The sequence below is a fragment of the Geospiza fortis genome, unplaced genomic scaffold (assembly GCF_000277835.1).
Source record: "Geospiza fortis unplaced genomic scaffold, GeoFor_1.0 scaffold538, whole genome shotgun sequence".
Taxonomy (NCBI): domain Eukaryota; kingdom Metazoa; phylum Chordata; class Aves; order Passeriformes; family Thraupidae; genus Geospiza; species Geospiza fortis.
Window position 1 is genome coordinate 2,494,894 of NW_005054368.1, and position 24,384 is coordinate 2,519,277.

The 24,384-nt window shown below is 42.3% G+C and overlaps 1 protein-coding gene across 2 annotated transcripts in view; it reads right to left on the reverse strand.

The window, feature by feature from the left end:
* Positions 1-24,384, reverse strand: part of VMP1 (vacuole membrane protein 1) — a 57,179-nt gene that overhangs the window by 3,309 nt on the left and 29,486 nt on the right. For both annotated transcript variants that reach the window (XM_031059825.1, XM_031059824.1), the window contains 3 exons: positions 14,162-14,242; positions 11,038-11,154; positions 8,825-8,886 (listed from right to left, as the gene is read on the reverse strand). In XM_031059825.1, the coding sequence (XP_030915685.1) occupies positions 8,825-8,886; positions 11,038-11,154; positions 14,162-14,242 (260 nt within the window). The remainder of the gene's footprint in view (positions 1-8,824; positions 8,887-11,037; positions 11,155-14,161; positions 14,243-24,384) is intronic.

A 24,384-nucleotide genomic window follows, 5' to 3' on the forward strand; every position in this document is an offset into this window, starting at 1 on the left:
TGAGCTGTGTGGGGAGAATATTCCCAAAGTTGGATCCACCCCATCCTAACTCCAGCACGGGGCAGCTCTCACTACTGACCACCACAATTGTAAAGAGAGATTCTGATTTTTGTTTCATTTTAAATAAATCACTGGGTTCTTCTACATTATTTAACTCCTCAAATTCAAGTATCAATTCAAAATGATCAGCAGCAGCCCCACAGCCTGAGCTGTGTGGGGAGAACATGCCCGAACTTGGATCCACCCCAGCCACAGGGCACTTCTCATTACTGACCACTTCAGTTGTAAAAGAGAAGGGAGATTTTGATTTTTGTTTTATTTTAAAGAAATCTACATTACACATTATCATACACGTGGTCTTCTACATTAAAAAACTCACCTGAATTTTGATTATTTGGTTTTATTATACCCACTACTCCTGCTGCTCCTCCAGGGAGGGTTTAGTAAAACCCTTCAGAGCCGAGGCACACCAGGTGTACCTCCAAGGAGTTGTACAATTGCCCATCTCAAACCCTTCCCCTCAGCCTCCTGCTCTGACACCATATTCTCTTTTCCAGGCCGAAGCCCAATTAAAAAATAACAGCTTTCTAATTTTAGGAATTTATGAAAAGCACGAAACAAAGTGTCTCATTCTCCTCCAGTAAATCTATTTATTTCCTTCATGGCCGGGGGCAAAGGAGGTTTTTTGAACCCATTTCCCAGCAAAAGGTCGCTTCCCTCGTGATTCACCGCCGGGTGAGGAAATTCTGTGCCCGGACTGGTACAAATTCTGGGAAAAAACAACCCTGGAGTGCCCAAAGCACGTCCCTTGTCCATTTTAGACAAGATGTGTCAATGTTCCAGAGGATTCCAATGATCCTGAGGTGTCTCAGCACTGGGAAAAGCTCTCCCAGGGCGCGCGGGACGAGTCACGCCTGGAACATCAGCCACATTTTGAGGTTTCTTTTCTTTCTCACCCAATTCTTGGGAGGCCTGAGGAGCGACTGCAAGGTAATGGCTTACTTTTGAACTCCTGCATGATTATGAAATGAGGAATATTTAAATGGTGAGGGATCAATGATTAACAGGGTGGTGTTCGAATGACTCCGTTCCTCACCGAAAACTGAACTGGGTCAGTCCCCGAATCGAATTAAACACAGAACAAAGACATGAAACCCAAGAGCAGAGCCTTGAGGAGCTCCTGGTGCATCCAAACAATATTTCAAAAATTTTCTCACTAAATAATTCACTTTTTATTTCCTTTTCTGGGCACGGCTATTTGTTAAGTGCACAAAAGTAATTTTATCAAAGCAATTTTGAAGAACTGCAAGATCCTAAATGCAAGGACCTCAGCTCCTATTTTTGGTACATTTGTAAAGATTTTAATTCTGAAAAAAATGTGCCCAGATTTAAATAAGGAGCAAAAAAAGAGGAGGAAAACCTAGAAAATCAGAGATCCACATGAAATTCTTGAAATCCCATCTCGGCAGCACAGTGTTGGTTACTGGTGTTTTTTTGGAAAAAATTAAATAATTTAATTTTAAAATTAATTAATTTAATTAAAAATTAAACCATTTAATCATCCACTGATATCCAAAGGCATAATCTAAAAATCTTTAAAATAATTTAATTTGATTTATGTCAGTTCTGTGTCCCTGCAAAGGTCACAAATCCAACTCAGAGACCCCTCGGTGCTGACCCGAGGAGGGGAGGGGGAATTGGGGATGAATTTTGTGGGATCCCGGTGGGACCAGGCAGGGCTGGATTTGCATCACAATTCCTGCACTCAGCACCTCCAAAATCCCGCAAATTTCCCAGCACTGCAGGAGGAAGGTGCTGGAAGATAACCCCGGAATAATCCAAACCCAATTCCCTGTGCTCCTTCGGGAATCAAACCCGGCGCCTTTCAAACCCAGAATATGGAAGGAGAAATTCTGATTCACAAGTTGTTTTCATCCAGAAGATGTTTTAGAACAACTTAAATATTAAATTTTTGTTAGGATTCATCCCGATTCTTTGCTAAATTTTAGTGTTTCACAAGGAGTTGAAACTGAGAACAGGCTCCCCAAAATGGCAGCAGCCTCTGGTAATCCTAAATTCACTAAAATTTTAACCTTTTAGTCAAAACCATTATTTCTGTTCTAATACTACAACAGAAAACACCCATAAAAATTAGGATTCACTGAAAAACCACGCTTGGTGCCTGTTTTCAGAACAATTACCTGGTATTTGTAATTAAACAGATGCACTTTTTCATTTTTTAAACTCAGAGCTACAATTTCTATCCAAAAGACAAATTCTAAAGCTCTTTTTCCAATAAATAAAACAAAACTCCCCATCTGTTTGAAGCAGCACGTGACAGAAATTCAGCAAAGTTGCTTGAGGATTATTTCAAAAATTACACCAAGAACCTGCAGAGTCTGACTCCAAAAACTTCCAGCCCAGTTACAGCAAATCTGAATTTAAATTTATTAATTTGCTTTTCCAAGAACAACTTTCAGCAGTTGCACCTCAAATTGTTGTTAAATGATTTTTGGGTAACTTCCAATCTTTTTAACAGAACCTTTGGAACTACAGAAAGGTTTTTCTCAAAGGCACCAGGATGAAGCACCAACCCCAGAGGAGAAAAAATTGTATTTTCCCTGGGCCAGCTTACAAAAAGTAGGAAGTTGTTTGCTATTCCAGTCATCTGCATTTTTACTAATATTAAAAATACTTATTTAATCTTGATATTTGCAACCTGTGCTTTGAGAGGTTGGGAACACACAGGGAATTAATTCCAACTCTGCTAAATCCTCAAGTACAGTCTCTATCAAATGCTGTGTCAGTGTCATTGCACCAATAGCTCACAAAAATCTGTCCCACCATAAATTAGGATTTAAAATTCCCACTTTAGCAAAGCATATGTGGATATTTGTTCACTTTTCCAGGGGGAAATGTTAGAATTCCCAAGTGTTTTCCAAAAAAAAGAAGCTGCCACTGTAGACTCAAATTTTGGGAACAAAACCATGGGATTTTTCATGAGTGAAAATTTGTAAGTTTCTGATAGATAACCCTGAGCTGTTCTCAAACTGATCCCGATGGAATTAAAAATGGAAATGAGAACCTCAGAGCAGCCAGCCCTGAGAGCAACTGGGACCACCCCAGTGGGATGTCAGGAAACTGGGAGCACTGGGGGGTCACAAACATGGGAGTTAATATTTTATTTAATTTAATTTAATCACAGAAATCCTAACCTGGAGGGAAACCAGAGCCCCGTGGGGGAGCAGAAGGTGCAAACAAGGCTGGACACACCTGGGGAAGGTGATGCAATATTGAGTCAGGCTCCACTTGATGGATAATCCCTCCAATATTCACAGCCCTCAGCTTGGAAAATCCCTCTGACTCCACACACTGGGGCAAACAGCAGCAGCTTCTGCCCAGATTCAGCTTTTTGGGCTGAAAGAGCCAGAGAAATTCATCCTTTGGGAAATGGCAGCAGAGTCCCAAATGAGGAGCACGGGGCAGAGCTCTGACCCAGGAGCAGCAGATCCCGGGGGTTTGGCAGCGCCCAAGGCCAGGGATTATCTCTTGCTGCAGAGAAGGGAGGCAAGAGGCACTGAGGGATCCCACAGAGAAAGGGAACGTGCTGGGATGGGCTCCTCCCTGCCCGGACCTTCAGCTCTTTACAAACAGTTCATTTCAGTGGATTATTGACAGCCAGGCCAGAGGGGAAGGCAAAGGCTTTCACCTTCCCAGCACAATCCCGCCAACACCAACTCCCATCTCTCACTCCCCTGCGAGAACACAAGAAAAATCCATCCTGCAGCTCCAAAGCAATAAAACTTTTAGGAACAGGCTCTGGATTTGGGGATTTCAATATTTAGGGTATTTTACCCACCCCTCTCTCAAAAGTTTCACTCCAGCACGGTGGTACAGACTTCTTTGGAAGCCAGATATTTTAAAAACCATTGAAAACCAGATTCCAGTGGAAATATTTTTATGCCACTGGCCAATTAGCAAAGCTGATTCATTTGCATAACGTGTCCTTGTCTCAACAGGGCACCTTCTTCATGTCAGCCCTCTGAGCCTTCAATGGTTAATTTTTTTCCAGACAGTGATCTAAACTGGCTCAACGGTTAGTAGTTTAATGAGCTGTCATTTCCTGTGCTGATAAAGATTCTCACAGTATTTAAACCATCCACTTCCCCGAGGCTCCACCACCAGCAGGACCCTGCAGTGACTCACAGGGGCTCAGCCTGAGCCTGACTCAGCCCTGCGAGCTGGGCCTGCTCAAAACCTGGCTTAGGCTTAGGGAAACCTGGGGCTGGACCTGCCCAAAACCTGGGTTAGGTTTAGGGAAACCTGGGGCTGCCCAAAACCTGGCTTAGGTTTAGGGAAACCTGGGGCTGGGGCTGCTCAAAACCTGGCTCAGGCTTAGGGAAACCTGGGGCTGGGGCTGCTCAAAACCTGGGGCTGGACCTGCCCAAAACCTGGCTTAGTTTTAAGGAAAACTGGGGCTACCCAAAACCTGAATCCTGGGAGTTGGGGCTGCTCAAAAGCTGAATCCTGGGAGCTGAGACTGCCCAAAACCTGGGTTAGGTTTAGGGAAACCTGGGGCTGCCCAAAACCTGAATCCTAGGAGCTGAGACTGCCCAAAACCTGAATCCTGAGAGCTGAGACTGCCCAAAATCTGGATTAGGTTTAAGGAAACTTGGGGCTGTCCAAAACTTGGAATAGGTTTAGGAAAACCTGAGGCTGGGGCTGCCCAAAACCTGGGTTAGGTTTAGGGAAACTTGGGGCTGCCCAAAACCTGAATCCTGGGAGCTGAGACTACCCAAAATCTGACTCCTGGGGTCTGGGGCTGCCCAAAGCTGGACCCAGCTCCCCGTGCAGCCAGACCTGCAGCAAGCAGAGCCCCCAGCACCACCCCTGGCCTCAGCTCTGGGGCTGAGCTGTTCCCTGTGCCCAGAGCTCTGAAGTTGCAGAAAATAAATGTGGTTTATGGTCATGTTGAACAGGGAGGTTTTGGGGTTAAAAGCTTCATTTGCTTTCTGAGATGAGGGAAGGGATTCTGGTGGAGGTTCCAGGGGTAAAACGGGCCCAGGTTTGCTGTGGTTCTCCTGAGCCATGCTCCAGTGGCCAGGGCAGCCCAGGAGGCTCCAGGGCTTTCTTCCTTGGGACATTCTGTTATGTTCCATCAGTGCTTTCAAAATGAGGAATTGCAACATCTCCGACCTGCCCGTCCTCAGCTCTGCTCACTGCTGGTCTTTGGAACCAAACGTCTGCTTGCTTTTTAAAGATTCCTTTTTTAAAAACTCAATTTAGGGAAAAAACCTTTGCTTATTCTGTTAAATCCTTCAAGCCCTTTGCAAATAAACTCTTCTAATTCTCTTGTGATCCACTGGCAGCCTTTCAACACCAAAGCTCCTCAGATTTCAGCCACATCTGTGTCCCTTTCAGGGCAATAAAGCCATTTTTGAGTGGAGCTGCTCTGCTGTGCTCAGGACACATCCCCCAGGTTTCTGATGTACCTGTGGCAGGGAGGTTGTTGAGTTTTCAACCAACAATGTCAAGGGGATTGGTTTAACCTTCCAAAATTCATCCCAGGAGGTTGTGAAGTCACTGCCCAGCTCTTCCCACCCCAGGACAAGATTTCTGGTTGCCCCTTTATCACTTCTTGCCTTGTGCTCTAAAGAAATAACCTCAACCTGTACTGTAAAATTATTTTTGACTAAAAAACCCTCAACAATCCGTAAGCAAACTTTCCAGTTTGACACCTCAGTCACCATGATCTCATTTGTGCTTTTTTGGTGAAAGGAACACCACGCTCCCTTTACCAGCATCAACTGAGATTAAGCTGTAAGCAAAGAATTATGGCACAAGAAATAGCAGCAAACTGGTTTGTCCAGGCAAAGCTTCCAGTACCTGGGACCAAAAAACTGCTTTTCTTTCACTGTGCAATCACTGCCACTGCCCTGCAGAGCTGGGAAGGGGGGAAGATCTTCCACAAAAGCCACTGGGTATGGGACACTTCAGGAGCTCTGATATGTTTGGGTGGATTTCCCAGAGTTTGTTGGATTCTCAGAGGTAACACCCACGAGAAGGGACTTAAAAATCAAAGTAGTAAAATCTCACTGGGTTCTGTTTTAACTCCAAATCAGTTTATGCACTCAGTAATTAAGTGAATAATGAATCTTTTAGAACTAACAAGGCATCAGAGAGGTTGTGGCTGTCCCATCCCTGAAGTGTCCCAGCCCAGCAGGGGAAAGTGAGGGATGGGACTGGATGAGCTTTAGGATCCCTCCCAACCCAAACCATTCTGGGATTCTGATTTAGGTAGGAATTCTGCTTTTGCTGTAGGATCCAGCCCTGGGCCTGAGCACCTCTTGCAGGAACAATCCCAGACACTCCAGCCCAGGAGTTCATCATTAATCACAGACAGAGAGAGTCTGTGTGGGCAGGGTGGGATTTCTCCCTAAAAAAATGTACATTTTATTTTTTCTTTCTGACCATTTCCCACCAGAATGGATGGCCACAGTTTAGTGGATGCTGTGTGCTTTCAGAAGTACTTCTTTAGAAGTTTTTTGGGAACTCTTAACCCACATTTAAAGCTGCCCCTTCCCAAAGAACATCACCCTGCTCTGGAGCACTCTGCACAGTGTGAGCTCACCAACAGCTGGAGGTGAAAAACAGGAACAGAAAGATGGAGGAGCCAAAAACCCCACAGCACACAAGGTACATAGAGAGTTGAATAAATCAGCAATAAATCCCTGCTGAAGTGACAGAACACAGAACAACTCCAGAGCATCTTCCCCAGCAAAGCCCAGGAGGTCCCTGGGGAGGGCAGGATCCTCTCCCAGCTCTGAAGCACCAAAAAACACCAAAAACAGGAGCTGCTGGGACAGGCTGGCAATTCCCAGCCCCAGGGAGCTCCAGCACCTCTAGAAATCCTCCTCAGCTTGGATTTCCACCTCACACCAACCCCACTTCTCAAACCCACTCATCTCCCCCATTCCCAACAAGGTTTGTTGCCAAAAAATCCGACAAAAAATTTAAAATTTTCTGTAAACAGCTTCTTAATTTCCTGCCACGTATTCTTTTCAGTTTCCTTTTTTATTTAATGAATAGAAAAAGTATTTTATGATCTGTTTGTAATGGAGACCTAGACAAAACTGTAAAATCAAATTAAATGATACTAAATGCCTGGTTATGGCAGGCTCAGTGAGGGACCCAGCAGCACCCAGTGACAATAAAAACAAGGTCTGCACTCTGAATCAGTTTTGCTTTTTTGACTAAAAATCACAAAATTGTCAAGAAATTCTCCCTGGCTTATAAAATCAGATTTTCTCAGACTTTATCTCACAACTTAATCTTCTGTCTAAGTTCCATTTATCCTGGCTATCAGTATATTAATTATTTTCAGGTATTGTGCTCAGATATTTCCTATTGTTTAAGAGCAACAGCCCTGACAAAGAAAGTCTAAAAGCCATTGTGGTGGATAGGATTTGATTAAAATGAAGTTACTGCCCATTAAACAGAGCTCTGGTTTAATTCAATAATGGGGCTTTTAGAGCAAGGTATTGTTTAACATGTTTGAGGCTCCCCACTACCAGAAATTGATGAGGTAATGCTGGAGACAGCTTGAGAAAAGTCAAGGGTACCAGGACATTCCAAAAATCTCACTGTCTCCCAGGAACATTTTTTACCTCTGACATCAACCCTCCAATAAAACCCAAGTCCAGCAGAGCTCCTGTGAATGCACTCGAAGTAATTCAATGCAAAATTATCTCCAAGACAGATGAAGTAGGAAAAATCTACTGGGTTTGGCTCAAAGCATCCACAGGAGAGTAAATCCTTGGAAATGTACCTGAGCTAGGGGCAGATCAAACTGTCTGCAGTGATGGATGCTGAGAAAAACTCAGGATGCTTAAAAGAAACCACATTTCTCTCTCTCCCTCTCTTTTTTAAAATAATGTTCACAGCAACAAATTAATTTCGGTAGGGAGCAGATGATCAGGAATAATAAAGCCAGGATTTGTTTCATCAGTGAAATGCCCTGCAAGGTTCTTCTGACACTCCTTTTCTTTTTCAGCATCACTGCTTGGAGTTTTGGTTTAAAAGGAATTATTTCCAGACATTCCTCCCCCGAAACTTCTCTTGAGGAGTGTGGTTTTTATGTGAAAATAGTTATTACACTTTGAGCAGCAAAATATCCATTTACCCCAGAGAAGAAACCTTGGAAAAGCAGGAACGCCTCAACATTTATTTTATGGATTTTTATTAGGCTGGATTCATTTTAGTTTAAAAAAAAACCCAAACCAAACCTTCTCAAAACCAAGACACTCTATCCATTTCTACAGAATTTAACAGAATGGGGACCAAGCTCCACACACCAAATTTCTCATTTTGGTGTTTTACGAGTGATTTGATGTTGTAAATGTAAAAGGTACTCCCAGTTAAGGAGGATGTTTATTGTCAACCTTAAACACTGCATAAAATCTCAGGTTTTAATATGGAACCACAGAATTCTCAGATTTTTTTCTATAAATACAATTTTCTATAAACATTCTCATTTTTTACCACAGGATCCAACTACAGCACTGCAGAAAATCCAGAGCAGACATCTCATAAATGCAGAGATCTGGGAGTGGAGGGGCTGAATTTTGGTTTGGGGTGAAAGTTCTGAGCTGATCCCACAACCCTGAACCTCAACAAAACAAAACCCTGCAGGGACTCTGGGGGAAGGAGCTGCAGTGAGAGCTGAACCCTGCACCAAAACACCCCCTGAGCTGCCTCCTGCAGGGCTTTCCCCTTGATGGGTGCAGGCATTAATTAATTAATTGCTGAGCTGGGAATTACTCACCCGATGAGGGCCACCATCTGCTCCACGATGTGTTTGCTGAAGGTGATGATGACAAAGAGTTTCTGTGGAAGGACAAGAGCAGTCACACAAAGCCTGGAGCCACTTTGTGCTCCTTCTCACCTTTCCCTCCTCTCCTCTTTCTTTTTCAATATTTTCAGTATTCACTATTTCAGTATTTTCAATATTTTCAATTTTTCTCCTCAGAAAAGAGGCAGGAGAGAAAAAAGAAGCTGTTCACTTTCTGCCCCTGTTTGCTCACAGTCTGCATTTCTTGCCGTGTTTTTGCTGCCCATTCTCATCCTCCCCAAACTCCCATTCCCAGAAGCTCAAGGTCACTTTACTCCGTCAGCAACGTCCGAGTGGAAAAACAGCCAGAGAAATTCACAGCCCCTCACACAAACACATCACAGAGGGGAAAATAACCCTGATTCAGACAGAAACAGCAAAAAAAGAAAGAGCTTTGGGCACCTGTGATAGAGCAGAATAATCACAGTCCCTAATAATCACACTCTTAACCCTAATCCAAAATTTATCCTAAAATTCTTCAAAAACAACTTAGCAAAGTAATAAATATGAAAATCTAACCTAGCAAGTTTTACCCCTAAATAAAAATCAAACCTGTAATTCCAAATATAATATTTAATCCTATTAAAAACTATTGAACACATTAAAAGACAAACTTCAAACACAATTTCAACCTTACAAGAAAAAAGTCCATGATTTATCTAATAAAATTTTACAAAACAGAATAACTCCTAATTTCCTACTAACTACAAAATCATTAACACTTAAGCAAATCAGAATGCAAAATTGAAATGGAATTGACATAACTGGAGTAAGGTAATAGAAAAGGAGTCCCAGGATGGCCACTGCAGCAGTCACTCACTTCCTGTCTGAACATTGCATTAAAAGCCTTTTCCATGACTCTCACATTTCCTAAATTCCAAGTCCAGCCAGATCACTCCAAAAAATCAAGGCTATTGCACAAGGGTATGCTTGAAAAAGAGAATTAAATTACAAAATCATGATTTATCAACTGTACAAGGGACTGGGAAATGTTTTTTCACTTACATGGGATCTGAGTGTGGAGCACTATAAATTACACAGCAAACACTGTGGTAGCTGAACAAGGCAAGTAAAACAATAAAAGGAATATTATCTAATATTATTTCACTTTTCTGTGCTGCCAGAACACATTTTAGCAACACACGGATTTAAAAGCAGAAGAAAATTCAGCTAATACAAAAATAAGTGTGGAGAAAAAACTGTTTTATCCCAAGAAATGGAAGAGTTTCCAAACCTATTTATTGCTTTCTGCTTAAGCCCTGGGCAAAATAAAACAACCATTTAAAAAATGATGGGAAGAGAAGAGCTTGTGTTTAGGGCAAAATAAAGATTTTAAAACAGCTTGATGAGGCTGTAACATGAAATATTTTTTTTACTAAAAGCTTCTGCTATTTTGATGGGAGTCACAGCAGAGATTTCCAAACAACAGAGGCAGAGACGCTGCAAAAACCCAAACTCAGCTGAAAACATCCCAAACACAGAGCGAGCTCCAGCCCTGACCACACCAGCAGATCCCCCAGGGAATCCCAACTCCAGCTCTCCCCGGAGCAGGGCGATGCAGCTCCAAGAGAATTCCACATTTTGTGCAAACAACTGCACTGTCAAACTCAGCACATCCGACCTGGGACACCAAAACTGCCCCAAAACTGCAGCAAATCCACCCAAAGTGGGCTGGCCCAGCCCAGGGCTCACTGGGGTTTTCTCAGTGAGCTAAAAAGAGCATTTCAAAGTGCAAATGAGTGTTTGTTACCAAAAAAGAGTTCACTGCTGGAGCCCTGGCAGTCTGGTAAAGGCTGTAGGTAAATACTTTGGCTAACCACCAATTTCCTGAGAGGGTCAGCAGCTATAAATTACTTACTTGCCTCAGTTTGGAGCAGCCCAGCAGCTCCTTTATTGTAAATCCTTTGCACCAAATTAATTTCCATTACTTCAAGTCGGGCAAGGAGACTGCAGGGTTCATTCCCAAGTGACACAGGGGAACAAGGCAGGGAAAAAAAAATCAAAGTTTCAAAGGTTTCACACCCAAATAACAGAGTGGAACAGGCAGGGAAAAAAATCAAAGTTTCAAAAGTTTCATCCCCAAATAACACAGTGGAACAGGCAGGGAAAGAATCAAAGTTTCAAAGGTTTGAAGGGGCAGCACTTGCCTGGATGTGCATTTTAATCACGGCTTTTCCAATCAAGGTTGCACCGAAGAAGGTCCAGAAGGGAACCAGAAAGTGGCCACAAGTTATCCCAGCCAGGTCAAACAGGGGGTTTGGGATCTGTGGAGTGCAAAGGAAAGAGGTTCAGGAATTGCAGCACACATTGGATGGACAGGAACACCAGAGAGGCTGAAATTTTGAAAAATGAACAGTTTCCCCTTCTCCAGCTTGATCCAAAGCTCTTGTGTCTTAATAATTACAAAAATGTTGATGTCCCACCACATAACTTCAGTCTCTGGGATTCAGCTAGACAACGTCCCAGACAATTCCATTCTCAAGGTCCCTCCTTACCCCTGGATCCTGAAAAAAGCTAATGAAAAGTTTTCCATGTGAAATGCACAGAAACCACAGCAAAGCCATTTTGAGTGATTTCTCAAATTTTCTCTCTGACAAGCACATCACTCTTGGAAGCCAGAGTTTCAACTGATCCCCAGTGATTTCCAGCTGAGAAACTACATTAAAAACTGGCATTTATAGTCATGTGTATCCAGTTTAAAAACACTGATTAGATTTTATTAAGCATATGCATTTCATTTAAAATTAAAAGAATTTTTTATTATTATTAAACTGCTGGCCTGACTTTTGGTATTGTGATACTATCTGTAAAATATTTTTGAAATGAAATCAAGAAAGTGTCTGAATTCCAACCTTTCCCTCTCAGCCTGGAGCACAGGGGCAGTGTCTGAGCAGGGTCACTCCCAGGAGCACTGTGGTACTGCTGGTGTTTTGTGACTTAAAAAATGAAATAAAGAGGGCATAAAGAGTTTTGTGATTTAAAAAAATGGAATAAAAAAGGGAATAAAGATTAAGAATAAAGGACACTCTGCACCAAGCTTGCAACCTGTGACAAAGGGTTGCACTGGACTGTTGGAGAGCAGCAATTCAGATTTATGAGCAGCCACAGCAGCACCTGCAGAGGGAGAAATCTGAACTGGGTTTTAACCACGGGTCCCTGAGCAGGCTCCACCTGCCCTGCCCACCTGGGGCAGCTGCTGTGGCCACAGGAGCTGGGAATGATTGTTCCAGAACCTTCTGCTCCTGCTCCTGGAGCTGTCAGGGATTGCCCCAGAACCTTCTGCCCCTGGAGCTGTCAGGGATTGCCCCAGAACCTTCTGCCCCTGGAGCTGTCAGGGATTGCTCCAGAACCTTCTGCCCCTGGAGCTGTCAGGGATTGCCCCAGAACCTTCTGCCCCTGGAGCTGGCAGGGATTGCTCCAGAACCTTCTGCCCCTGGAGCCAAGGCTGCTCCAGGCTCTTCTGGGCTGGCTGCTCTGAGGGATTTTTGTTGGTTCACAGAATGGTTTAATCCCTGCAGCCAGTTTGGGGCAGGGGTGCTGTGGGTACAGAAGTTACTCAGCACATCCCCAGCAAGGTTTGCTCTGTGCTTGTTACTTGAAGTTGCCAAAAAAAGGCCACAAAAACAAGAGGGCAAATTCTCATAAGTCACAGCGAGGAACTTGGGGCTGACTCTTGCTTTGTTCCTTGCCCAGAGCTGCCTTTATGTAGAAATAAACTCCAGACAATCCTGACTTCCTTATTGCCACTAAACAACATGACAGTCAGTTGACTTCACTGGATAAGCCTGCAGAATTTTCATTTCCATTTGCTGGTGTTTTTATGCAGCATTTAGAAGCCACCACTTGAGAGACAAGGACCCACAGCTGGGACAGCCATTACCACTTCACCAGCAAATTCTCATTAAATACACATCAAATGAAACTGCCTAAAATGCAGAAAGAAGATCACAATTACAGGGGATGGAGGCAAGCAGAGGAGGCACCTGGTAGAGCACAGAGAAGCTCCGAGATGCCCCATGGCTGGTGAGGGCACAGCCAAATGCAAGGAGCTCACTTGGGGGGTGCTTTCCTTCCCCTGGCTCACCCAGAGGTGCCACACAGAGGGACAGCTCTGCATTCCTTTTTTTCCAAGGCTTCTGGAACCTTCCACCTCTCCCTTCCTCCTGCAGTTGTTGTGTGAGCACTTTTACAAACTCACATTTACAAAGCCCAGGGGTGCCCTGGTGGACCCTCATCCCTCCCCCAGCCCAGGGCTGAGCAGGGCCTGGGCAGCAAAGCGGGGAAGAAGTTAAACAAATGTTTAAATATCACTGAGCAGGAACTCTGGGCTGTTTACAGCCTCCTCTAAAGGTGTTTACCAACCCCTTCCTCCACCTTGGCCAGTCCCTCATCCCTGCCAGCTCCAAGCTGTGCTGGTGCCAAGGGCAGGGAATGGCTGGGACAGGGATGTGTCAGAGCAGGGAGCAGCTCCTGAGAGGATTTAAGGAGCAGCTTGTAGGATAAACTCACTCCAAACATGAAAACATTTGTAAGGATTAGTGAGCAGGAGCTTTATGTCAGCAGCTCTGACCAGATTAATTCTAGCACAGGTTACCCACATCTGAGCAAGCAGCTGGCTGTGTCATCTTGTTTAGGAAAGCAAGAGATGCTGGACAAGTGTGGAGTGAAAGCCTCAGAGCTGGGTAATGTTGTGGTTATTCCAGAAAAATGGGACTGGGGGGGTCCCATACTCTGCAATCACATCCCACAGTTTGTCTGTGGGATGAAGAAGAAGGCACACCACTCCTGCCAGCTCCAGAGAGAGAGGGGTAAACCTCCAATATTATTTTTTCATTCTGAAAGAAGAATATTATCCTACTAAAAAACTAAAATGGCATCACTGGAGATGCTCCTTTCAACTCTTGATTAATAAAACCATGAGCAGTTTGTAGCTCCACAGCCACAATTGAAATTTTGCTTCCTTTTTCTGCTCTCTCTGGTTCCTAGTGGCCCAAAGAGCAAATTTGGGAGGTTTGGAAGGGATGGATGGAAACCCTAACCAGGATTTCTGCAGGGACTTTTCCACTCTCCAGTCCATGCACACCTCTGGATTTGAGAATGTTAAGAATTTAAAATACAATACACCAACACCTAAAGAAATAATAACACAATTCCAGCAGGTTTGGTCTCCCTGAGAGACACAGAAAGTGCAAACAAAAAAGAATTCCATGGCAGGACATGCAAGAGCTGCATTTTGTGTCCATAAATGCCCAATTTCCTGGGGAAACTCACCGAGGCACAGGCCAGGATCCCAAAGAACCCAACCTTCTGCACCAGGTTCTGCACGGCCACTTTCGCCCGGGAAGCAAAGTCCTGCAACAGGAAAATCAAATTATTCATGAGGAAACCCCACCTGAACAGAGCCCAGAACGTGTGTGATCTCCAGGATTTCCCACCTGGGAACTGGGAGGAATTTTAAAGCAGGAAGGCCAGTGTGAAACCCTGAGTTTGGAGGGACAATGGGGGTGGAACGTGAGCACCCCATGCACTGAGTTTTGTTTTTCCACACCCTGTGAGTGGCCCTGAGCTCCCACTGCTGTGGAAACAGATTTTCCATTATTTATTTCCCCATATCTTTGGAATGCCAGTGCTGCTTGTACCTATTCCTTAAACAAGCAGAGGGAATGAATTCCTCCAGTGCCATTTCCAGAGGTAAAAAGGAACTTTCTGAGGACAGAAAGAGCACAATAATCCCAATAATCCCATTACAGCCTCAGATCTGCTCTCCCAAACCCAGGATCTCAACCAAAATTGCCAATTCCAGGCATTGCCTACAACAGACTTGTAAAATTCATTAAAATCCAGAAAGTTGAGCCTGAATTGCTTTAAAGGCAGGGGAGGTGCAGCCCCTGTGACTGGAGCTGGTCTCTACAAAGCTGCCTCCTTTTATTTTGTGATCAGTTCTTACTCCTGAGGCTCAAAATTTGCCAAACACCCAGGAAACCCCTTAAAAAAAAACAAACCAAAAATAAAGATTCTGATGAGGAGTTTCTTTGCATGTGAGAAGGGAATTTACAGGAGATAAAATTCTTTTGAAGCAAAACTGTCCAGAAAAATAAAAGCAAGGTTAGTGCTCCCTGCTCAGGCTTGGCCACAACAGTTGCAGAAAGCTGGGAATCCTTGGGAATAGCAAACATTAAAAAAATAATTACCCATTCCTTTTTAAAAACCTACAAATAAGCAATAAAATTCTGGTTTTTCCAGGAGCAATGCAATAAATTACCCAAGGAAATGACTTTAATCAATAATTAATGATATTCTAAATTCCACCCTTTACTATTGAATTATAGAATTTAAAAAATCATTAATTACTGATTAAAGCAACTGCAGGGTAATCCAGAAAAATTACATTTATGCAATTTTAACTTGGTTACAGTTCTGTTGAAACCTTAAATACTACACACCAAAGAAGGAAAACTACAATTACTTTACAATGTTCTTGCATATTATTTAAATTTTGAGCTGTAGAATTGACAACATTTTCTGTGGCAGATTAAAAAATAACAGATCTGTGATGAGACCATTTGCTTCTTTTTACAGCCCCTTTTCAAGTAGTAACTTTTCTCCATTACTGTGCTTTCAAAAAGTTAAATTCCCTATTTGAAAATTAAAAAAAAAACCAAAAAACCAAGTATTACTCAAGTCAAAGTAATTCTATTTATTGTATTTAATGCCTGGAAAAAGAAATTAAAACTGTAAGAAAAATGCCAAAGAAATGAGATTTCCTAAATCTTTCAGTGGGACATTTTTAACCACAAGGGAATTTAAAAACCCCTCTAGAATATCCTATAAAAGTGAATTTCCACACTTTGACCAGGAGTTACACCTTGGGCTCATGATTACAAAATGGAAGAGATCAAAATTCACATTTTAATGACAATTTTCCCTGATATTTGTAGGATCCCCCAGAACACGAGGGATTAAACCTGCTCCCAGTGAGGCTGACACCAACCCCGTGAGCTTATTCTGACAGGAAACAATCTGGAAAGCAAAACTAATTTTCTGTTTTGTATTTTTTTTTTAATTAAAATTGTGAATTTTGACACAAATTGTTCTAAACAACCAAACACAACAATTTCCTGACGACCCAGCCCAAAATTCTTGCGACATCCAGGGCAGTTCCTGCTGCAGCCCCAAATTCCCTCGTGGTTATTTCCAAGGAAGCAGAACCCAAAAAGGGGATCCCAGCTCCAGTGGGACCCCTCAGGATTTGGGATGCAGGGAATAAAATACCCTTTTTATCCCTATTTGATAAAAAAAAAAAAAAATTATTTATAGGATTTTCCCCAAGGAAACCAACACAAACACACAGTGAAAAATCTTTAGGATTCTTTACAAATTCATTTCAACACCAAAAGGTGCTAAAGCAGATTTTGTCCTTGGGAAAGGTGTCCTGGAATTGTTCTTTTTATAAGAACAATTTCTATTTTATAAAAATACTCTTTTATTTTATTTATTTATAAGATTTTCCCCAAGGAAAACAACACCTCTCCAATTCCCCAGGCAAACACACAGTGAGAAACCTTTAGGATTCTTTACAAATTTCATTTAAACACCAAAAGGTGCTAAAGCAGATTTTGTCCTTGGGAAATTGGAGTTTGTCCCTGGAATTGTTCCCTCCTCAGGGATTTCTGGAGCAGAGCTCACTGGGGCCGTTTTCCGTTCCTATTTTCTCCCCCATTTCCCAAAGCCTGGAGCAATATTTTCACTTTTATAAGCCAATAAATATTTTTTCCTTGCAGTTCCATAAATCTGATGGCAAAGTATCTTGAAAATAAAACACTCCAAGACAATGATTGAAATGGCTCCATGATTTATTTGCATGGAAGTTGTTTCTATTCTGATTTTAATTTATTCCCCCATTATCTTTTACTGTGTTGCTAATGCACTGTTGTATTCATTTTCACAAGCTGGAATTGGAAATAAACTCTCTAGAAAATGACCTATAAACTAATAGTTGTAGCACAGCTGCTTTAATAAAATATATTATTATAATTAGATATCAATTGACTGTATTTTAGGGGAAAGCACCATTTTAAACCAAATTTCTTAAAAAGAACCAGCTTCCCTCACCCACATTTCTCAACTACAAAATTCAAGGCTGACTTGAAATTAATATTTTCCCTCCAGCTAAAAACATATAAAACATTAAAAAGCTAATAATGAAGGTCTTTAAAAAAAGTTTAACAAGTTTGTCTCAAAAAAAAAACCTAAACCAAACCAATGTTGGAGCAAATTTTCTCACCTTGTTAATTCATAATTTATTTTTTTAAGTTATTACTCAGCTTGTTTCTTTGCTAAGTTTTGGTTTTACATTGTCTAGCACAAAGTACTTCATGGAAAGAGAAATTTTAAATTCTTAAAATTTCACTCAAGAACTTGTCGTTGGTCTTCCTTTTTTCCAAATTTTCTAAATAAACCAAAAGACAAATTAAAGATTTTTTTTGGTACCTATTTTCTGTGATCTAATGTAATGAAAGCTGTGAATAATTTGCAGGGTAATAAACCAAAAAAACTATGAATTCCAGCCTCAACATTTACTCTGTGAAAACAAGTTCAGAACTATTTCTCTTTGGTTCCTTCCTTAAATTTTGTTTGACAAATCTTTGCCACATCTGCAACAATGAAAAAGCCTTCAAAGTTTCATTTCCCTAAGAATACAATCTCCAATTTTACAACTTTTACCTCTTTCACAACAGAATTTTTCTTTTCTTTTCTAAAGCCTGCACGGGGAACAATCTTTTCTCTAAATTTTTAGCATTTGAAATAAAATAACTTTCATCAACTACTGCTTTAAAAATAAAATATATATATGTATGAAAAGAGATAAAAGTTCAGCTACTTACAGGCAAACCATTTTCCCCCCAAATTAAAGTTTCTAGACTGGACTGGCCTCCCAGCTAATTGTGATTCATTCTTTAGAACATTGCAGGATGCTTCAGCTCACTGTGTCCCTTTCAAAGATGATTTATTTTTTGGGGTTTGGAAATAGATTTCCTGTGAGTGCCACAGAGCAGGCAGAGGAAGGTTAAATGATTAAAGATGACTTCATTGGGTTAATCATCACATCCCAAAAGCAGGGAAAGGTCAGGGATGATTCCCCAGGCCCAGCTGGCAGAACCGTCCTCGATCTGCTCAGCCTCAGCAAAAGGGAATTTTTCATCATTTCATTCACCCCACTGCCTCCATAGGATAAAAATCCTCCCCAAATTTCCAAACCTAAAGGGATGGTAAGGGGAATTTCCATGTTCTGCCTCAGTGTTCCTCCCTGTGTAAATATGGAACTTTTATCCCTGGAAAATCCTTCCTGAGAAAGAGAATGGACAACCTTGTCTGTGTTACAAAGTGCTGCCCCATCCTTCTGTTTTATTTGGTTTCCATTTATAATTTAATCTCTCACTGTGAAGTTGGTGAGCTCCTCAATGAGAGGGAAGAACAAGCATCTCCTAACAAGCTTGAGGAAAAAATTGTTTTAATAAATCAAATGGTTTTAATAAATCAAATGGTTTTAATAAATAAAACCTCACCAGATTTAAATAACAAGCTTAAGGAAAAAATAATTTTAATCAATATTTTTTCCTTCTTCTCCCTCTGTAACAGAACAGTCACCATTAATTGTTCCCACTGAAATTGTGGAGACTCTTTTTTCTTCCTCTGCAAGTGCAGAGCTGGTTGACTGATCCACAGGAGCAGTTGGAGGTATCCAAGGAGCTCTGAAAAATCAGAGTTGGATTGAATCCCCCAGAAAAAACCTGTGACACCTCCCCAGCCCTGTTCTCTGAAGCCTGCACAGATTATGCAATGTGAGAGTTCATTTTCAAACAGCTGCAATCAGATTTTAGGAGCACTGAGAAACCAACAGCTCCCATCACATCCCAGCTCAATCTCTGAAAAAAAAAACCATCCAGATCCACATCCCAGGGATTTGAGGCCTGGAAAAACGTCTCTCCTTTTCTTTCCTGCTGTAAATACCTCAAGCACTTTACAATAAATTGGTCAAACTGGCAGATTTAACCCAAAATGGAGACTGAATTTAACACAATTCCATCCCAAGCTCGTGGTGCACATTCCCTGCTCAGGAGGTCTCATCCATGCCATGGACATTCCTCACCTGGTAGGTGCTGGCCTGGAGGAGTTAAAAGATTTTTCTAGAAGGCCTGGAAGGGCTACACAGGATTTGTGACTCTGACAGAAAACAGGAGAATGAGAGAAAAAAAAATTAAAGGCACAGAGAGAGATCTGTATGTGTTACACCTCAGTGGTTCTCCAGGAGAACTCTGGAGCAGCTGCAGAGAGGGAAATTCCTCCTCCTGCAGATTCCCCAGGCCAAATGTGTCCCTTTTGTGTGGACAACCCCTCAAGATTTGAGCATTATTTCTATTATTTTGAGCATTATTTCTATTATTGCTATAATAAAAAAGTTTAATTCTCCAGATAACCATCTAAAGTGGAGATCATTTTTTTCCCTCCCAAAGATTGAAGACTGGGTATGAAGCTACCACTTAGATCACCAAAATTAGAGAGTCTTTAACATTTAAAGAGCTGCCTACAAAGACAGTGCCCCTCTTTATGTAAAAATCCCAGTTATGTTAAAAATGAGCTGCACAGTATTTTGTTTCTTCTGGCTTTCTGTTACAACACAATGGAATCAAACACAACTTATGGGAGAATGACCATTTGTGGTCAGGGAATGGATTCCAGGATTTCAGACTGGGAGGAATTATTAACTCCTTGGAATAAAGTACTGACTGCAGGGGAGCCACAGAGGTACCCAAGGCTGGGAGGTCACAGTGGTTCAGCACTCACTGCTCAACCCCCCCAAAAATATCAAAAATATGAGTAAATTACAAACAGGAATATTGTGATAGCAGCTCAAGGTTCTTTGTTCCAGCTTTCTCCAAAATGCTTCCAGGTAAATGCAAAGGGGCAATAAAAAGGGGAAATTTCCATTTGATGCCTGGAGAGCAGGGGGTGTGAGGGGAAAGGTTTAAACTTCCTCATCACCCAAAAATCTGGGACAGAAAGGTCCTGTCTGGGAAATCAGAGCCCCAAAAGGGGAGCTGGAGAAAGTTTTCAAGGATTACTGAAAGCAGTGGTGGGATGGTGGCAGAACTAAGCAAGGACAAAGTCTGATGAAAGAAAGGGATTTACACACAACAGGCACAGGGCAGATATTCCAGATTCTCAGTAAATTTCACTTCATGAGAAGTCTGGGTTTTCTGAGGCATTCAATTCTGGAAAAGGAGTTGGGAAATCATGGAAAAGTTGCAAGAGAAAAGGACATAGATGTTGAACATGACAACAGTTTTAAAAAGTACAAGATGAAGGCAACCAAGCAGCAATAAAGCAGCCAAAGAACTGTGGAAAGGAGAGAGCAGCACCCACAAAGCCTCATTAAACAGATTGTGCTGGAGATCTGAGGGCTTGAAACTGCTGAGAGCTCAATATTCAGAATATCTGTAGGCAAGGATGAACATACAGTAGATATTACAGACAAATCCCAAGTCAACAAGAAATTCTATTTACAGGTGGATTCTTCCATTCTGAGAATGAGAATGCAGGACAGATTGTGAGGGATTTATTTCCACATCTGTTTGTCTTCAGATTCTTCAGGTTGGCTGCATGTTAAGGTTAAGGGGTGATGCTCCAATCCAGAGACAATCAGGAGGATGCTCATTTTTGGGACTTGGTAAACTCAGACATAAGTAACTACAATTAGTTTTTGGGTCAGAAAACCTTAAGTTTTTCTACAGAAAATACAATTAAACCCATTGTCCTCTTATCAGATTTTGAAAGTGCTGTTAGATGTTAGAAAAGACAGACAAAAGAAGCCACAGAGTACAAAAGAAACTGAATTTTTTGCAAGCCCTGTGGGAGCAGAGACAACAGAGTGAAGTGTCCATTCCAACAGCAGGCTTGGCTTTCCTGGGCATTTCATTTTAGCCTGCCTTGGAGTAAAAGTGTGAAACTTCCAAATTATGAGTCCATTTTACGTTAATGAGATCTCCCCATTAACAGGAACAGGAATGAAGTCAAGCAGCTCTGATCAGTCCATTAGTTCCACCAGGAACTTCCAGGTATTTTCTTCATTTCATTAATCATCTGAACCATGGTAGGAACTTTTTATTTCCCTCCCCTTTCTCGAGGGAAGAACCAGCAAAAATGGTTTTTTTACAACAAACTCATCTCAGGAGCTTCCATTTCAAGATTTCAGCCTGTTGCAATGCACACTCAGGTTCAGAAGGGAAATACCAAAAGGAGCACAGATTATAGGGCTCTGTCAGCTCTGTAACTCCAATTTAAAGCCAGCTTTTTGCACAGCTAGAACTGAAACCCTCAAACTTCTACATAAAAAGTCCTTTTGCTTCACATGCTGTAAGAATAAAGAAATTTCGTAAAGAATGAGACACAATTAAAGGAAACAGCCTAAAGGAAGAGGAAGGAGCATGTCCTTTCAGCCTTATCAGATCTGTCCTGCAGAGCTGTAGCCCCTTTAACCACATCCCCTGCCACCACTGCTCCTCAGAGCAGCAACGTGTCCACTCTGCCACTCTGCAGCTTTCCAGCCCTGCACACAAACTCCAGATAATCTGATTTCTTTCCTTGCTGAACAGCCACTTTCCATTGCCATCTGCAGGGCAGATCCTGCAGCCCATTTGCAGGGTTTCAGGGAGGGGAGCTGTCAGTGGCAATGTCAGCAGCACTGCAGGAGATTTCCCAGGGAGCTTTTGCAGCCTCCAGCCCTGGAGGGCTCCAGGACCAGCCCAGACAATGCCCTGAGGAACCTGAGCTGGACTAGGAAAGAAAAAAAAAAAGTTGGATTAGAAACTTCCTCAGGTCCCTCTCGAGGTGAATTTTCCTGTGATTCCATGACAAGACACTACAGCCACAGGCAGGGGATGAGTGGAGTAAAGGAACATCCCAGCACTGCCAAAACCCCCTGCAGCTGCTCATTTATCTCAAAGCTACCGCTGCAATCAGTTATTGTGAGCACAGCTCTGCCAGCTCCAGAATATTGTTAATTTTTAAAAATCCATTCTAAAGAATCAACTCTTATTTTGAGGTTGTTTAAAATCCAGACATTGTAAGGAAAGAATTTTTGATCACCAGTTATGAAAATTGACATTTTCAATCTCTGATAAACATGAGAACTCAAATCCATCAGCACTGAAAAAAATACTGTTTCTTCACACAGGACTCAGACAGAAGTTAAGGATTAAAATAGAATGGAAGTGAGGAACTTGTGACACAGCTGACAAAGCCTTTAGCACATACAAGTCTTCCCTCTCAGCCCAGATGTGCAACCTCTCCCCTGTTGTCCCTGGAAGGGACAGAGGTTCCCAGACAGCTCACACAAGTGGGCTGCATACCAGACTCTTGTACAACACAGATATTTAAACAGTGTCTGGAGCAGGGGGGAAAAACCAGCCATTTTCTTGATTATGATACCAGAATGAATTTCTGTCAGTTATTGAAGGTTATCCTTAAAAAAAAATATTTAAAGCAGCTTTTCTGACCCAGCTTTTGATCATTTATTGGTCTTTCTCAGAATACTGAGGAGTGAAATATCAAGTATTTAGGGACAAATTTTCCCCTTAGGAATTTCTGTTGAGCACTCCCAACACAGAGAGAACAGGGCATGAAAATCCAACGACAGAATTCAACCACCTGCTTCTCCACAACTCCTGTGCAAATGCAGCTTCCAGCACTTCCAGTACACTTGGTGACATTATTTCTAATTTCTGTTGTAAAGTGAGAAATTTGTTACTCAGAAAATCCTCCTGACCTAATACCGAGTGAAAATGTTGCAAAGTAACCCAGGTTTCACTGCCTGGGTGATTTCTGATTTATGTACTTCCACATTGAACACTGAAATAATTTTTTAGGGAACAGACACAAAGAGCCCTTCAAAATAGAACTCAAAAAGTCAGCATTAATAATTAGTGCGATGCCCTGTGCTGTTTTTTCCCTATCTGTGAGCAGGTGTGCAAATGAATAGAACAATGTGGGCAAGTTCTCCTGCCAGTGCCCAAAGAAACCCAACCAGGAGGTGCTTTACACATTCCTTACTCACAGCTCTCATTGTCTTCCCCCTGCCTGTTTTAACTCTTTGCTATCTCTTCTCTCAGGAAGTGCTCAAGTTCCCCTATTTAAAGCTGCCATTGACTCATTCCAAAACTTATTTTAAATGAGGTAATTTTGGAGAACAGTTCAAAACTGAGTTGTTACTCAGTGCACCCACTGCTTGTTATATTGTCTGTGAAAACACACTGTCACTTTGTCACCTCACTCCCCAGCACTCGTGGGGACTTTAGCCCAAAGTGCAGCTCAAGGTTTGATCAGTTGTGAATTTCTGTTTAATTACAGACCACCATAAAAAAAGGGAAGAAACCTCCCCTGGTGCTATTAACAAATACTGGCATCAAACCGGAGGAATGCAGGGTGTGAGGAGCAGCCTCCTGGTGACCACCCACAGCAGTTAATAAATAACAATTAATAAAGAGAGGAAGCTGATGAGGAAAGGGAAGACTGAGCAAGAGGAAAGGATGAGTGGAATTCGATGTTCCTTTTCAACAAGTGATTTCTGGGAAAGCAAAACAAAGAAATAAAAAAGAAGTCAAGGTTTCCCAGTTATTGTACATGACCCTTCCACTTCCATTTTTACGATAAATGCTTTATAAAAACCTGCTTGTGGTCTGCTTGAACTTCTTTTTTCTTGTACCAAGTACCCTCAAACGCTGTTCATTAAACAAGCCAGCAGCCACTTATCAGATAGCAGTTGTTAATTTAATCACGGCAGAGATCCGTTCTGAATTTGGCCATCTAAAACGCTGCTAATTAAGTGAGATTTCTCTCGTTAGTCGTGCTTAATCATTCCCGGGGAGTGAAGTCAGTGTCGTGTCAGAACACAGCGCTGCCTTCCCCCGGGCGTGGCACGGACTTTGTTCTGCTCCAGCACAGAGAACCCCACGTGAAGATGTGGAGAAGCAGGGCAGGGCTTTCAGAGAAGCTGGGATGATGTGTGTGCCTGTCCCCATCAGGGTTTAACCCCTTGCTGCCCTCGGGGAGCAGCAGGGGCTCCCTGGAAGCCCAGGGCAGGCGGTTGCAGCTCGGTTGAATTCAAACCCTCTCGAGTCCACGTTGACAAATTCTTTACCAAGCCCTGTGGTTACAGGGAAGCTGGTTTCACTCTGAGTCACTCCTGTTCAAACAGTTTACTGGAAATGGAGGGGAGGGGGAATTTTCAGAGAAGTCATGTGATGGCCAGACAAACCACAACCAGTAAAGGTTCAGTGGAGGCAAAAACAGGTCCCAGCAACAACTGACAGCCAGTGTGCAGATGGCACTCACTCATTTCCAAACCAGTCCTGCTGCACCTCGGCATTTCTGTGGATTTAACCCTTCTCCAAGGCTCTATTCTTCCTCAGCTTGGAGAGTAAACAAACAGCACTGGC